The 17,290-nt window shown below is 38.9% G+C and overlaps 1 protein-coding gene across 6 annotated transcripts in view; it reads left to right on the top strand.

The window, feature by feature from the left end:
• Window positions 1-17,290, top strand: part of ITGB6 (integrin subunit beta 6) — a 149,483-nt gene that overhangs the window by 60,253 nt on the left and 71,940 nt on the right. For 4 of the 6 annotated variants that reach the window (XM_025276093.3, XM_025276089.3, XM_006073134.4 and 1 more), the window contains exons 6-9: window positions 757-961; window positions 1,722-1,968; window positions 12,422-12,587; window positions 14,569-14,730. In XM_025276093.3, the coding sequence (XP_025131878.2) occupies window positions 757-961; window positions 1,722-1,968; window positions 12,422-12,587; window positions 14,569-14,730 (780 nt within the window). Of the gene's footprint in view, window positions 1-756; window positions 962-1,711; window positions 1,969-12,421; window positions 12,588-14,568; window positions 14,731-17,290 lie in introns of those variants that run through there. The other 2 variants (XM_025276125.3, XM_025276117.3) reach the window with 2 other exon arrangements.

Here is a 17,290-nt window from a genome sequence, read left to right on the forward strand (position 1 = left end):
CCTGGGAACACCCATCTTCCTGCCTCTGGAAACTCAGGTGGATCAGAGGGGTATTGGCAAACTCCTGAGTCCTAAGCAGGAAAGCAGTCTCTTACACCATTTCTCTTTCATTTTGCTTCCCCACATGCCAATGTCAGAGAAATTTCTAAAAGATCTTAAACTAGAATAACGTCCCCAAGAGGTCAACTTTGGTGAAGTAATACTGTAATATAAGAGTAATACATCCACAAATTAAACCAGGACAGAGAGTAGATAGGGCAAAATCACAACCTTTGACCTTTGAGAAGCCACGGAAAAGACTCTTTGTCACTGGATTTAGCGATAGACACACTGAGAATTTGGACATTCCCAGGATCGCATATACCTGCAGGTTATCCTCAACGATAATTCACATGATGATGTCAGCTCTGTGACCCAGTTATTTCAAAGATCTGGTCACAGCACAGGAGAAGCTTTTAAAAAGTGAGCATTAAAAAGAAAAATGAAAGAAAAGGGAAAAAAGGAAAAAATAAATCAAGTGAATTCACTTGAATACAATTAAAAGGAAACTCCACTCTTACTCAGAATTTTACTGGCAGAATTCTCTGGTTATTTTGCTATAACTTTAGACCTACATTCAATGTCAGGCATGTGGGGGTGTAATATATCAAGGCAAGATACCTAACTAGCAAACAAGCAAAAAATAATCTTATAAAAAATGTCTTCTTTTTATTCTTTATTGTTGTCTTTCTCTCTTTATTGTTTTTTCTCTTTTAGAATTTTACGCACCTATCTGGAGTTGGAGAAAGATGTGATACCCCAGCAAACCTTTTAGCTAAAGGATGTCAACTAACCTTCATTGAAAACCCTGTCTCCCAAGTTGAGATACTTACAAATAAGCCTCTCAGCATAGGCAGACAGAAAAATAGCTCCGACATCGTTCAGATTTCACCTCAAAGCTTGGCTCTTAAACTGAGACCAGGTATGTTATGATTTACACAGTCATTGGCTTACGTAAATAAATCTAATGTCATATATGTGCTGCCATATATATGTGCTTAGTCACTCAGTCATGTCCAACTCCTTGTGGCCCCATGGACTGCAGCCCGCCAGGCTCCTCTGTTCATGGGGATTCTCCAGGCAAGAATATTGGAGTGGGTCACCATGCCCTCCTCCAGGAATGCCACATATAATAATACAGCTATTCCATTAATACGCCTTGAACCATATTACATGTCATTGTTTATTATGACTCAGATTTCCCATTCTTAAGGAAATAGAGAATTGCTAGGCTAACACTTTTCTTTGTTCACATTGGTCACTTTGTACTCCAAATGTGTTACCAAAAAAAGCCTTATCTAATAGTAACCGTTTGAATTACTCAAATGTTGTTAAGGCTTACCTCACATTTCTTCAAGGGTTGTAATGTAGCTTTAATCGCCTCTTTATTTTCTTCTTTTCTAAACCCGCATACAAAAAAAATCAGCTTATCTTCTATCTAAATGGATGCTAGTTCTCCCAAGGAGATATAAAATATCCCAACTTTCACCTCCTTCAGTTGCTCTAAATTCATGGGTGAAAGATTTCATGGGTTGGTTCCTTTATAAACTTTGCCACATAGTGTATGAATTGCAAGTATCTTTGGTAAGTTCTTATTGAAATGAAATAGCTGGTGACTGTCTAGTCACAACTAAGTCTCCATGGGTTTTTATGGATCATCTTTTCTTGCGAGGGTGTTACAGGCCTTGAACAGACCCTGCAAGTTCAAGTTCGCCAGACCGAGGATTACCCTGTGGATTTGTATTACCTCATGGACCTCTCGGCCTCCATGGACGATGACCTCAACACCATCAAAGAGCTGGGCTCCCTGCTCTCCAAGGAGATGTCTAAATTAACCAGCAACTTTAGACTGGGCTTTGGCTCTTTTGTGGAGAAACCCATCTCCCCTTTTATGAAAACAACACCAGAAGAAATCGCTAACCCTTGCAGGTAAGTAAATGATTTTCTGGGATCTTCAAACACTGACTTCCTGTAGAGATAGCCTTGCTCTGAGCTGAGCTTGGCAGGAGCTTGCTGGTTCCCTGGCAGTTCCCTCCCATCTGATTGGATGTCAGCAGCTCTCAGTTGCCCAGGTTGTTCAGAACTAAAGCGATGTCATCCTTTTTTTCTTAAAGTAAACTCTTATGTTTACTTAAAAGTTCATTTATTTTGTACTGGAGTAAAGCCATTTAACAATGCTGTGACGGTTTCAGAGGGACTCAACCATACATATACATGTTTCCATTCTCAAGCAGACATCACTGTAATACAAAAGTCCCCTACAAACAAACGAGTTCTGTTTTGAGAGCGCATTCATAAGTTCACTTTGTAGGTCCAACAAAGTTAGTCTAGGTACCCAACTAACACAATCAGCTATGTAGTACTGCACTGTAATAGGTATATAAAACTTTTCACACAAATAACACATACAAAACTAACAAACACACAAAATAAACATTTTTAATCTTATAATAAAGTACCTTGAAAAGTACAGTAGTACAGTAAAAAGTGGGCATACAGGGGCATGTTTGCATGTTCGAAAGTTTACAACCTGAAGGTTTGTATGTACAGGATGTACTGTATCCAGTTCTAGCTTGGGTCTTCACAGCATTTGCCATATTTGCCTCCCTTCAGAAGGCTGCTGCTGCTGCTGCTAAGTCGCTTCAGTCGTGTCCGACTCTGTGCGACCCCATAGATGGCAGCCCACCAGGCTCCGCCGTCCCTGGGATTCTCCAGGCAAGAACGCTGGAGTGGGTTGCCATTTCCTTCTCCAACGCATGAAAGTGAAAAGTGAAAGTGAAGTTGCTCAGTCCTGTCTGACTCTTTGAGACCCCATGGACTGCAGCTTACCAGGCTCCTCCATCCATGGGATTTTCCAGGCAAGAGTACTGGAGTGGGGTGCCATTGCCTTCTCCACTTTGGAAGGCAGGCTGTGACAAATTTGTATTTGTATTCTGCAGACACAGGGACAGAATCTTTTACTGTAGGTTCCACTGGCCTGAGCCCATCCTCAGCCCCTCAGAGGCTTTCTATCCTCAATGACCACCACTCTTTGAGGCTCTTGACAGTAAGTCACATTTTCTCAGAGTATCTGTCTCCACTACAATGACTGCTGCCAAAATAACAGCTTTTGGAGTGATTTCTAATGTACTTTGGGAAATGTGACTTTCTCTTATTGCTTGGAAAATGCCTTTGTAGCCTTTACTGCTGTCAAATTCAGTAGGAAATGAGGCAATGGATCCCTTATAATATGCTCTAATCAGTTACTAAAACCATGTATTATCTGGGTGATGGTCAAAGGTAAGTTGCTTTTTGATAGCTTACCTCTACATGTCAATGACATGGTCAAAATAAAAGTATTTGATATCCTTCTTTTGAAAAAGAACTTCCATTTGCTCTGTGCCAGACCCTATGCTAAAGGTTTTATATACATGACCTCATTCAGTCTTCATGATAACTTCAGGTCAAAGCAGGTTTCATCATCTCTATACTGAGAGGAAGTAACAAAGGCTGTGAGAAGTTAGTAATTTACCTGTGGCAGCATGACTAATCAGTGATATACCAAGATCTGGGTTGGTCCAAAACCAAGCCTTTTACTACTCTGAATTTAGTATAGATGAAATGGCTTTCCAAACATATATTGACTTTTAACACCAGTTTACACCAACAAATTAATCTCTGTAAAACAGTTTTTGCAGTATCATTTAAAGACATTTCAATGTGGTTCCAAACTAGAATCTGATGGCCAAAAGTGTTTTGACCTTGAAGAGAATTCATCACTGATTGCACCTCCCAGGAACTGCGTTCAGTTGCAAATATCTGAGATAATATTTGTCCCCAATCCCCCACTTCTCAAGGTATAATTGACATGTACTAAAATACACACAGCAGAAATGTTCAATTTCATGAGTTTTGGCAGTTGAATATACCGATGTGATCACCACTTAAAACATGACATAGACCAGTTCCGTCACCTCAGAACGTTTCCTTATGCCCCCTTCATAGTCATTTCTGCTTTCCCAGAGGCAACCATTTTCTGATTTCTGTATGTTACATTGGTTTTGCTTACTCGTGGATTTCAGATGAATGGAAAATATGCTATATACCTTTTGTCTCTAGCTTTTTTTGCTCAACATCATGTTTTTGAGATTCATCCCTGATTTCATATTTATCAGCAGTTTCTTCCCTTTTGTCCTAAGTAATAGTCCCTTGTACAAATTTATTATACTTTATCTGTCCATTGATGGACATTTGGGTTGTTTCCCAATTTCTGGCCATCATGAAGAAATATTGCTATGATCACTTGCCTATAAGTCTCTGTGTGGATGTATGTTTTTATTTCTCTTGGATAGATATCTAGAATTAGAATTGCTAAATTGTATGATTTTTTTTATTTTGATGAAGCCCAATTTTTAATTGTATGATTCGTGTATTTTTTTGTCCTAAGACATCTTTGTTTATCCTAATGTCTCAAAGATTCCTGTTTTCTTCTAGAAGCTTCGTGGTTGAAGCACTTGCATTTAGGTCTATGATCTCAAATTAGTGTTTCTGTTTGGAATGAGAAAAAGTCTGGGTTTATCTTTCGTTTACATGCAACTATCCAATTGTTGCAGCACTATTTGTTAAACAAGTTTCTCCTTTCCCCATTGAAATATCTTGATGCTTTTCTTAGAAAGCAATTAACTCTATGTGTGTCTAATTCTGGACATTCTGTTCTAAACCATTGATCCATTAAATATGCTCATGTAACCAAGTACCCACTTATCAACTCACTCATAATGTCACCTTAGGGGGACCACTTCACTTCTCCAAACTTTAGTTTGGAATGACAATACCGATCACACCAAGGGGGTTGTAAGGAGTGTGTAAGATAATGAAAGGAAATGTTTGATACTGAGCTTGACCATGAAGCTCTCATTGGGTGGTAGCTACTATCAACACCAGTAGAGTGGGGTAAAGGAAGGCCTAGTTGTTGTTGTTCAGTCACTCAGTCATGTATGACTCTTTGCAACCCCATGGGCTGCAGCATGCCAGGCTTCCCTGTCCTTTACCATCTCCCGGAGCTTGCTCAAATTCATGTCCATTGAGCTGGTGATGCCATCCAACCATGTCATCCTCTGTCGTCCCCTTCTCCTCTTGCCTTCAATCTTTCCCAGCATCAGGGTCTTTTCCAATGAGTTGGTTCTTTGCATCAGGTAGCCAAAGTATTGGAGCTTCAGCTTCAGCATCAGTCCTTCCAATGAATATTCAGGGTTGATTTCCTTTAGGATTTACTGGTTTGATCTTACAGTCCAAGGGACTCTCAAGAGTCTTCTCCAACACCACAGTTCAAAAGCATCAATTCTTCAGCACTCGGCCTTCTTCATGATCCAACTCCCACATCCATACATGACTACTGGAAGGGAGGCCAGAGCCTTGCACAAATTATAGTGAATAGGAACCTTAATGATGACCACATATGTGAGCACTTGAAAGGTCAATGTTTTCCTATTTTTTAGAGGTGTTTATCTTATTCTTATTGGCAAAATTTACCACTAGCTAAAGTTATAAATAATGAAATTGTTTTGCTGCAACATTAAATTTTTTTCTTTTTTAATCATGTCCTTAATTCTCCAAGTTTCTCTGTCCAGACTCTACTCCCCACACATTTACAGACCAAGAATTCAAACACCAAACACAAAAGTCAATCCTTTGATCAATTCAAACCCTATAATTAAGAAATAAAATGTTCTTTAGTAAGAAGGCTGTGAGAAGTAAAAGGAAAAAACATGGAGTTTTCCAGACCTGGGCTTAAATCATAACCTTGGAATGCCAGTCTCTTCATTTATAAATGGGGATAATAATATTCACTTCCTGGGCTATCATGAGAACTGAGTAGGCTGGAACATAATAGACATTCAAACCAGTTTTAATTTCCTTCCTCCCATTAATGCTAATTTTTTCTAGTTATTTTAATCTAATGTTTCTAAAACTTTTAGATCTCAGAACTTCTTACACTCCTAAAAATTAAGATCCTCAAAATATCAATATTCAGTGTCTTAGAGTGTAAAACTAAGAAAATATAAAAATAATTAGTAATCAATTTATTTGATAATTACAATGAAAAACACACTGCATGTTACTATAATAACACACCTTTAGAAGAAATAACTACATTTTCCAAAATAGAACAACAGTTAACAAGAAAAGTGGCACTATTTTAATTTTTACAAATCTCTTTAAATATCTAATTTAAAAGAAGCCAACTGAATTTTCACATCTGCTTCTTCATTTAATCTCTGTTAATATTTTATTTTGGTTGAATTCCATGAAGGAAGTCAAACCTCATTAGATACATAGATGAAAAAGGGGAAAGGAGTTAATAGATTTTTCCAATGACTGTAGACTTTCTTCTTTGATATTACATTGAAACTGGACAAGAAGTAAATTACGTTTCAGTGTGGAATCTGAAAAACATATCAATGAACTTCCTATTTTGTTACATTAAAAACCATTGATCTGTTTTGAACTTTGAATGGCTTTTTAAAATTTATTATTATTATTATTATTTTTCTTGGCTCTGTTGGGTCTTTGCTGCTGCACGCAGGCTTTCTCTAGTTGCAGAGAGCAGGGGTTGCTCTCTAGCTGAGGTGTGTGGGCTTCTTGTTGCTGTGGCTTGCTTTGCTGTAGAGCACAGGATCTGTCTAGGGTGCAGACTCAAGTAGCTGTGGTGCACAGGCTTAGTTGCACTGTGGCATATGGGATCTTCCTGGAGCAGGCCCTGAACCTGTGTCCCCTGCTTTGGCAGGCAGATTCTTTGACTACTGGACTGCCAGGGAAGAGCCTGAATGGCTCTTTTATTGGTGTGTGTGTGTGTGTGTGGTTTTGTAATATAATGCTTTGGTCATTTGGAAAACGAAGTTTCAGTGAGTTATGTAGATCTTAAAATTTCATGATAGAATATCTACAAAATTATATTTGTTAATATTATCATTAATCCCATCAGATAAGTCTTGAAGTACTTAGAAGCTGTTAATGGATGGCCGATGAAAGTTCTGTGAAATTCTAATTTTCTAGTTATGTCAAATTTCATCATTGGCAACAAATCCTGATAGTTGTTTTCCTGAAAGTAACAGACTTACTTTCTTCATTTTAATCAAGATGTCTGCCAAAAACTTAAGTTGAAATGATGGTTTGGCTGTCAAGCATTTTTTCAGGTAAAATGGTTGTTCTATAAACAACAGTTCAAACAACTATGAAAGTGCTTTTCCACTGTAAGCATGTACTTCAGTGTACAGCAGGAACACTGTATGCATGTTTCCTATGTGGTCACACAGGAATAATTTTCAAAAAATACGTATCCAAGGGCATAGGCTTAATAAAATTACTGCAACCCAGTCCAGTATTCTTGCCTGGAAAATCCCATGGACAGAGGAGCCTGGTGGTCTACAGTCCATGGGGTCACAAAGAGTTGGACACAACCGAGTGACTAACACACACAGCTTCACCAAGGGCAATCAAGCATGAAAAGATGCTCAACATCACTCATTATCAGAGAAATGCAAATCAAAACCACAATGAGACACCATTTCACGCCAGTCAGAATGGCTGCAATCCAAAAGTCTACAAGCAATAAATGCTGGAGAGGGTGTGGAGAAAAGGGAACCCTCTTACACTGTTGGTGGGAATGCAAACTAGTACAGCCACTATGGAGAACAGTGTGGAGATTCCTTAAAAAACTGCAAATAGAACTGCCTTATGACCCAGCAATCCCACTGCTGGGCATACACACCGAGGAAACCAGAATTGAAAGAGACACGTGTACCCCAATGTTCATCGCAGCACTGTTTATAATAGCCAGGACATGGAAGCAACTAGATGCCCATCAGCAGATGAATGGATAAGAAAGCAGTGGTACATATACACAATGGAGTATTACTCAGCCATTAAAAAGAATACATTTGAATCAGTTCTAATGAGGTGGATGAAACTGGAACCTATTTTACAGAGTGAAGTTAGCCAGAAAGAAAAACACCAATACAGTATACTAACGTATATATTGGAGAAGGAAATGGCAACCCACTCCAGTGTTCTTGCCTGGAGAATCCCAGGGACGGGGGCGCCTGGTGGGTTGCTGTCTATGAGGTCGCACAGAGTCGGACACGACTGAAGCGATTTAGCAGCAGCAGTAGCAGTAGCAGCAACGCATATATATGGAATTTAGAAAGATGGTAACGATAACCCTGTATGTGAGATAGCAAAAGAGACACAGATGTATAGAACAGTCTTTTGGACTCTGTGGGAAAGGGAGAGAGTGGGATGATTTGGGAGAATGGCATTGAAACATGTATAATATCATATGTGAAATAAATCGCCAGTCCAGGTTTGATGCATGATACAGGATGCTCAGGGCTGGTGCACTGGGATGACCCAGAGGGATGGTATGGGGAGGGAGGTGGGAGGGGGTTTCAGGATGGGGAACACATGTATACCCATGGCAGATTCATGTTGATGTATGGCAAAACCAATACAATATTGTAAAGTAATTAGCCTCCAATTAAAACAAATAAATTTATATTTTAAAAAAAGAAAAGAAAACAAACCAAAGAAAGGGCAATCAAGTGAAAGTAGCACTTTTTTTTTTATTATGATGCATGTTTGATGGTAAAAAATATAAGGAATACTAGGCAGTTTGGAGCCATTGCCTTGACCTGTGCTAAGGCACCAGCAGTTTTACTTACTCGTGCTTTGCATCATCAGTGAAAATGTCAACAGTGAAAAAAACAAATATTATCTCATTATTATGAAGAATGTGTGGCCTGAAAAACTCTTAAATGGTCTCAGGCACCTCTGTGGGTCTGCACACCACACTTTTAAAACCTTTAATCTAATCTCTGGTGCTTTTTGAAGTAGCTTGCTTTCTCTACCTTCATTAGATGGAAGGTCACTAAAATTTCACCATGTAGGAAGCCTGAATGATTTACGTTTTTGAAAGAAGTTTCCCTTATGCTATTGTCTAAGACACAGCAATAAAAATCATATTTTCTATATCTGTAATGAATTGGAATATACACTTAAAAATATTTAACAAGACAAAGAAAATTTTCTCCATCAAATATTTTGAGGGATTTTTTTTAACATCATTTCACATTTAATTTGGTGGGGTTTTGTTTGTTTGTTTGTTTTTGAAGACTTGAACCATGAGGAATTTATTGTAGTTTTGCAAAGAAGAAAACTCAACCATGAATGTTTAGATTTCCTATATGTACACACAAAAAATGAGTATATAATTTTAAATTTCAAAGGTAATAAGACCATGTGAAAATACAGACATAAAGAAAAAATGGAAATCATTTCTAATTCCACTAAAAATGATGGTGTTAACCTTTTGTTATATATCTTTATAGTCAGCAATAAGTAATTCCTTCAATTGCTATCTAAGAAAATAACAACTAAATATAAGCATTCTTTATAGGAAGAACTCTGATCAAAATGGGCAGTTTTCACTCAAAATTTCTTGACATGACATTATACTTTGCTTAAGCTACATTCATCTCCCAGCACATGAATATGTTTATTGAATTAATAAAAAAAAGTATTCTCCTTTCTAAAAGATTAGAGTTCTAGTAAGAACTACATAGCAAATAATTCTAACCAACAAAGATACAAATTTCTGACCAGACAATAGGAATTCTAGTTCTCTGGCTCCAGAATAGGCTTTAATGACATTTTGATACAGTATGAACCAACAGCCCCCTATAAAATATTAAACAATTTCCAAGACTAGCTTCCCTGGTGGCTCAGACGGTAAAGAATCTGTCTGTAATGCAGGAGACCAGGGTTGGATCCCTGGGTTGGGAAGATGCCCTGGAGAAGGGAATGGCTATCCACTATTGTATTCTTGCCTGGAGAATTCCACAGACAGAGGAGCCTGGAAGGCTACAGTCCATAGGGTCACAAAGAGTAGGACAGAACTGAGCAACTAACACTTTTGAAAACTTTCAAGACTAGTTGGACTCCAGGGACAATGTAAACCTCAAAACACAGTTATATACTTTTTATAAAATACTTTTTATGTAATTTTCACAGCAATTTTAGAAGTAGCTGTTATTAGTACCCTCATTTTATAGATGAGGACACTGAGGACACAAGGATAGATAACTAGCCAGTCTTTTTATTCTAAATCTATGCATTTTCTTCTACTCTATAGCTACTTTAAATATTACAGAGGCAATTAAGAAAAATGCTAAATTATTATCATTTTGTAGATTAACTTTTTAAAAATTCTTCATTTCACATTTTAAAATACATTTCATATTTGAAGGTGGGAAAAACTTGACTACATGAAAAGTTTTAAGGTATATATATCCAAGAACATTGTAAACTGAATTTTAAAACTACCAAGAAAAATGCCTCATAGTTTTGAGTGATAGAGTTCTTAAAATCATTAGGAAATTTAAAAAATACCTCATTAAGGAAATGGGACATCTCAGACTGTACCATTTGATGCTATGGAACTCAAACTCCCCTTGTACTGAAGCCTGAGAATACATCAGCTTATGGCTTGCTTTTTGTGAACGTCTACTGACAGAAAGTAAGTGATTATCCTTGCAGACACCAGCGTTCTGGTTCTGGCAGAGCTCCATTTCTCAGTGTAAATAAATCCATAATCGTTTTGACTTGTATATCTAGTTGATTCTCAACATTTACGGAAGTCTTGTTCTATAAAGTCTCCTCACACCCTGCATTAGAGAATTCTGAGTATTGCTCCTAGGGGAAACACAGGGTTAGGTTCCTGCGAATCTCTGGTCACTTTTCCACCACTGAGCAATAACTTTTGTTTTCTGCATGTTCATGTTTAAAGATGTCTTATTTAATATATGTTGTTGATTTGTTAGCATTGAAATCACAACCAAGAGCACTGTAACTCATGTCAGAACAAGGCTCACACATGTATTTTCCCCATAAGACATATCACAGTCTTCCTGCACTTAGGAATCCCAGAGAACATTTCAGCACTGCGTTGGGGGGCAACTCTAAACAACAAAACCATCCAAAAGCACAAAAATGCAAACACACATGTCACCAAATAGACCCTGAAAAGAATATTTCTCTACAGTGTGGGTGATGAAGCAAGAAGTCAGAGTCTTATTTGACCTCCCCTGGAAACATGCATGTCAAGTGACTCAATTTCTTTGTACACTCATTCATGTACATGAATGACTGAAGAAGTTCCCAAAGGATTGATTTGGGGGTCACAAATACATTTTAGCAATATGAATTTTCAAAGATATGCAATCTGTGAATAATGAGAATTGACTATATACCTCAGACAGATGAATTTGGTGAAAAAGAGCCGAATCCTGCAAGCTGCATCAGCTCTTTGTATGCTGACAAGGCAGGCTCTTGAACTTGCCAAACTGCTCATGTAAGTCAACCAGCTCTTCCCATGCAGCACCCTGCAACCTCATTGGTGGCTACTTCTTTTTGTCTCTGTGCTTCTCCACCAGTGTTTCTCAAACTTTGGAATGCATCAGGAAGACTTGGTTCAACACAGGTCTCTCAACCCACTCCTACCAGTTCTGACTTAGCAGGTCTGTAGTCACACCCCAGATTTTGCATTTATAGCAAGTTCCCATGTGACGCTCATGCTGCTAAGCCCAAGGACCACACTTTGAGAAACTGCTGTACATTATTAGCTCCACTTCACAAAAGAAAACCCAAAACTCAGAAGCGTTGAGTACTTGCTCAAAATCTCATGTACAGCTACTAGCTGGCTTTCAGAATAAAATGTTACTGAATTTAGGGTCAGCAATTTCTGTTCTACTGTGATGTCTTTAGGGCAGATCTCATCCAAACATGGCATTTTCCCCAAATGTTAACTGTCTTTAGTAGTGGCTTTACCCCAGGTTGGCCCACATGGTCTGTTCTATCACAATCAAGTTGGGCTCTAGAATGGAGAGACTTAGTCTGATTTTCAGGCCCTGGGCAGCAGGACTGAGCATAAGAAGAAGACAGATTCCTCTCTTAGTCTTGCTACAGGATGACATCCTTGATGACAATTTAAGCTATCAGAATACAAAAGAATTGTTGTCATTATGTAAACTTAATGGTGGGCTTTGGTTGAGAGACAATAGAAGGAAGTGACTACATACAAGGAGCATCTGATCACCTGATTATCTGTTTTTTCTGAACCAATGCAAGACACACAACAAGCTCTTTGTGTTAGCTAATGTGACCCATTTGGAAGGGGTGGGTAGGAGATGATAAAACAACCTTAACAGTGAGACTCAGATCCAAGTTACAGAGTCAGGCACTTTATGAAATGCATCTTCATAGAAGGAAATGCTGTTAGGCTATTACACCCATTCATTGTGTGTTGTATCACGTTTCTTCAAGAATATTTCACATCTTCCTTTTGCAGTAGTATTCCATACTTTTGTTTGCCTACATTTGGATTCAAGCACATTTTGCCGTTGACAAATGATGCTGAAAGATTCAACGAAATTGTGAAGAATCAGAAAATTTCTGCTAATATTGACACCCCAGAAGGTGGATTTGATGCAATTATGCAAGCTGCTGTGTGTAAGGTATGCTGAAGTTGAGCAGTGTTTCATTCTGTTAACCCAAATTTCATCTCTTGTGAACAAATCTTTGAAAAGCTTAGCTAACTTTATCTTTCCTTTAGTCATCATATTTCTACAACAGATACTTTTCTTAAAACACACCATTTATTCCATCTTGTTGAAATGAGGATAATTTTTATGCCTCATGTTCAAATCATCTAATAAAATTGTAATACTGTTGGGAAAAATTGGTTAAAAGAATTTTAATATATTTATATATATATAAATTATATATATTTTATATATTATATATTATAATTCTCAAAGATAGAGATCAAGAATTTCCCTGGCATTCTAGTAGTTAAGACTGTGTTCCCACTGCAGGGGGTGTGTGCTCAATCCCTGGTTGTGGAACTAAGATCCCACATGCTGTGTGGTGCAGCCAGAAAAATAACAAAGATGTAGGTTGCATTCATTAGTTTTTGAACTAACCATGGTGAAAAAAAATCAAATGCATAAATTAATGAAAAAAAGTAAAAATTCTTTGATTCACGGAGAAGGCAATGGCACCCCACTCCAGTACTCTTGCCTGGCAAATCCCATGGATGGAGGAGCCTGGTAGGCTGCAGTCCGTGGGGTCGCTAGGAGTCGGACACGACTGAGCAACTTCACTTTCACTTTTCACTTTCATGCATTGGAGAAGGAAATGGCAACCCACTCCAGTGTTCTTGCCTGGAGAATCCCAGGGACGGGAGAGCCTGGTGGGCTGCCATCTATGGGGTCTCACAGAGTTGGACATGACTGAAGCAACTTGGCAGCAGCAGCTCTGATTCAGAATAAACTTCTACATATGATGAGCTAGCTATTGTTTTGAACCAACAAAATAAACATCAAAAGCCACAGTGTCTCTACAATAATGCTCGAATACCTCTCCTCCTTGACAATCAGACACATATCCATGGGAACAGTTCTCCTGTTTTCAGATGACTTTCATGGAAAATATCAGGAAACAGATAGGACTGAGGGTCCTAGAACATAGGAGGGCCAAGGAATTAGGGAAGGAAGGAAAAAGATAAGGTACGAGGGGATAACTGCAATGAACTTTGTCCTACTAGTTTCTGGCATAATGGTGGTGCTGTAGTTTAGTCACTAAGTCGTGTCTGACTCTTGTGACCCCATGGACTGTAGCCCACCAGGCTCCTCTGTCCATGAGATTCTCCAGGCAAAAATACTGGAGTGGCTTGCCACTTTCTCCTCCAGGGGATCTTCCTGACCCAGGGATCGAACCTGCATCTCCTGCATTGCAGGCTGATTCTTTACTGCTGAGACACCAGAGAAGCTGACTAGTTCCTGGACAAATCTTAATTAAAGGGGAGAGCTATATGAAGAAACAGACAACAGACCATCTTAATTAGCAGTTAGCAGTACTCTGCAGTCGTACTTTGATAAGCAATTCTTATCCTTGTATTATGCTGATAATTTTTGGATGGTAACAGTAAAAAGAGAAATATGTCTTTTTTACTCAAAAAGAGAAATATTTCTTTTTCAGAGAAATATGCCTACAGGTTGGGTGAAATCTTAGTAAAATAGGCTTACTTCAAGTCCATTCTGTATTGCATTCTTAACTAGTTTTGCTTCAGCTTGGATTTGGGATAATCTACAACCTCCCTCACTCCCTTCTTTCATTTTTCTGGTAAATTAAAAGCTGGACAGTAAAAATAATTAACTATGTAAAAATCAAGATCAACTGGATACTGATTGTAGTGAAACTATTTTTTTCTGAAGCATAAATCATCTGAAAATGTAATCCAGGATAAAACAAATGTCACATAATTTCATTTTTAATACATTAATATTACCAACTCACAATAGATGAAAAAGTCTAAAATGGACCGACAAGCAATATATTTCTTGATAATCTGAATGTGTCCAAGCATAAGTGATTCACTCTCAATAAATGCCTGCCTCTTTTCCATACAAGCCAAATGCTTCTTTATCATTGTAGGAAAAAATTGGCTGGCGGAATGATTCCCTCCATCTCCTGGTCTTTGTGAGTGACGCAGACTCTCATTTTGGAATGGACAGCAAACTGGCAGGCATCGTCATTCCCAACGATGGGCTCTGTCACTTGGACAGCAAGAATGAATACTCCATGTCAACAATCTTGGTGTGTAACCTACACTCTACATACACTGTTTTCAGGGCTACAAGCAGGCAAACGAAGCAGTCATTGCTGTAACACACAGCACAGTAACCCGCACTTAGTAGAAGAAGTGTGCCTTTTCTGATTTGAGGTTAACAGATCGGCCTTTCTCAATTCTCCTCGCCCTTAGAGGTTCCCATAGGAGCACAGGGGGGCAGTGAGGATATGTGATAAGTTCAGATTTGCTCTAACACGAATGATCCCAGAACCTCCCCAATTTTTCAAAGAGCCAGAGGGCAGCAAAATGCAATACAGTCAGTTCATTCTGTTTGAACCACAGCCCTAGAAAGGAAGGCTCAGCCTAAGCCTAGGAGTGATAGTCCCAGAGTCATGTTCCCTCAATAATTCCATGTTTTCATGGACCCTGGGCTCCTTGGGAAATCACTAATCAGGTGCTGCTTGACCAGTGCTTATTAAATTTGGCTTATTTTTATAATTTAAAAAAATGCTGGTGACATTCAAAAAAAACTTGACTTTTGCAAAACAAGGTAAAAATTTCAGAGCTCTTTTGATGTATATGATCTGATTTGATCCTCACGAGAACCCTGTGTGTCTAATTGCTTCCCTTAAACAGACCATGAGGCTGCCATGCTGCTGCACATGTTATTCCCTGTGTCTGAAATGCCCTTTCCCCCAAGGCTGCTGAGAAACTCTTACTGATCTGTTAAAACCCAGCTCCATCATGACTTCTCTGGGGAAGGGGGAGGTCCTTGTTTGACTTCTGCTGGGCACCAAAGCAATTATCTCTCCCAAGGTCTTGTACACAGAGGGCTTCTTGGCCATCACTAGATGGAAATGTGTTTGCTGGTATCTGTCTGCCTTTAGCATGCATCCTTAGTGCCAAAACTGGTTTATTATCCCTATTTCCTGACAGCACATTGCTTGGAACATGCTAAAATACAATTGAATTATGGAGTAGTAACCTGGAAAAGGTCATACTATCCCCATTTAATACTTGGTATGAAATGGTAGAGAGAATTTAAGTGACTACTTAAAATGACAGTGCTACAGAGGTGTATGTAGGACATAGAAAGAAAAAGGAAAGAGAATGCAGAATTTTAATATCAGGTTGGAAAAACCATTTTCTAAAAAACTTTTAGTGAGATAATGTATAGAAATGCTTACTATAGTATCAGCAATTAGTTTTTTTAAATCTGATGGTTCATTTGGCTTAAAGCTCAACATTCAGAAAACAAAGATCATGGCATCCAGTTCCATCACTTCATGGCAAATAAAAGGGGGAACAGTGGAAACAGTGGCTGACTTTATTTTTTGGGGCTCCAAAATCACTGCGGATGAAATTAATTTCATGACTTCAGCCCTGAAATTAAAAGATGCTTACTCCTTGGAAGGAAAGTTATGACCAACCGAGAGCATATTTAAAAGCAGAGACATTCCTTTGCCAACAAAGGTCCATTTAGTCAAGGCTATGGTTTTTCCAGTGGTCATGTATGGATGTGAGAGTTGGACTGTGAAGAAAGCTGAGTACTGAAGAATTGATGCTTTTGAACTGTGGTGTTGGAGAAGACTCTTGAGAGTCCCTTGGACTGCAAGGAGATCCAACCAGTCCATCCTAAAGGAGATCAGTTCTGGGTGTTCATTGGAAGGACTGATGTTGAAGCTGAAACTCCAATACTTTGGCCACCTGATGTGAAGAGCTGACTCATTGAAAAAGACCCTGATGCTGGGAAAGATTGAGGGCAGGAGGAGAAGGGGATGACAGAGGATGAGATGGTGGGATGGCATCACCGACTCAATGGACAGGAGTTTGTGTAAATTCCGGGAGTTGGTGATGGACAGGGAGGCCTGGCGTGCTGCGGTTCATGGGGTCACAAAGAGTCGGACATGACTGAGAGATTGAACTGAACTGAATGGTTCATAAATTACCTGCTACCGTTTCTTGACCTAAATCTCTAAACTTCAACATGGATGTTTCTGCCTAACTTTTGATCAATGTGCTTAGTCTCAGTCGTGTCCAACTCTTTGCAACAGCATGGACTGTAGCCCACCAGGCTCCTCTGTCCATGGGGATTCTCCAAGCAAGAATACTGGAGTGGGTTGCTATGCCCTCCCTCCAGGGGATCTTCCCACTTCAGGGATTGAACCCAGGTCTCCCACATTTGAGGCAGTTTCTTTACCATCTGAGTCACCAGGGAAGCCCAAATTTTGATCAGTAGCGTTCGTCAAATTTATATATGTTTTAATCATATAGGTTGTCCTTCCATATTATAAGGTCAGTGAGGGTAGCCACATTTTTGTATTTTGGCCAAAGAGGGGGAAGAAACTGAGAAATGGGTACTTTTCTTGTTACTTTTTTCTTGCAAATATTCAAATGTCCCATAATAGACATCTTAGAAAACACAGGATCACAGAAGCAAGTAGTGCCTGTTACCTGATATGACCTTCTTCTCTAATACCTGTTCAAGTCATTCTTGCTGAGTAAGCTGCTACAATGCACAGAGCCATGGGCTAGTTCCTTGCCTGTAACATAGTCCCCAGGGCCTTGGAGCACCTCCTATGTACT

The sequence above is a fragment of the Bubalus bubalis genome, chromosome 2 (assembly GCF_019923935.1).
Source record: "Bubalus bubalis isolate 160015118507 breed Murrah chromosome 2, NDDB_SH_1, whole genome shotgun sequence".
Classification (NCBI taxonomy): Eukaryota; Metazoa; Chordata; class Mammalia; order Artiodactyla; family Bovidae; genus Bubalus; species Bubalus bubalis.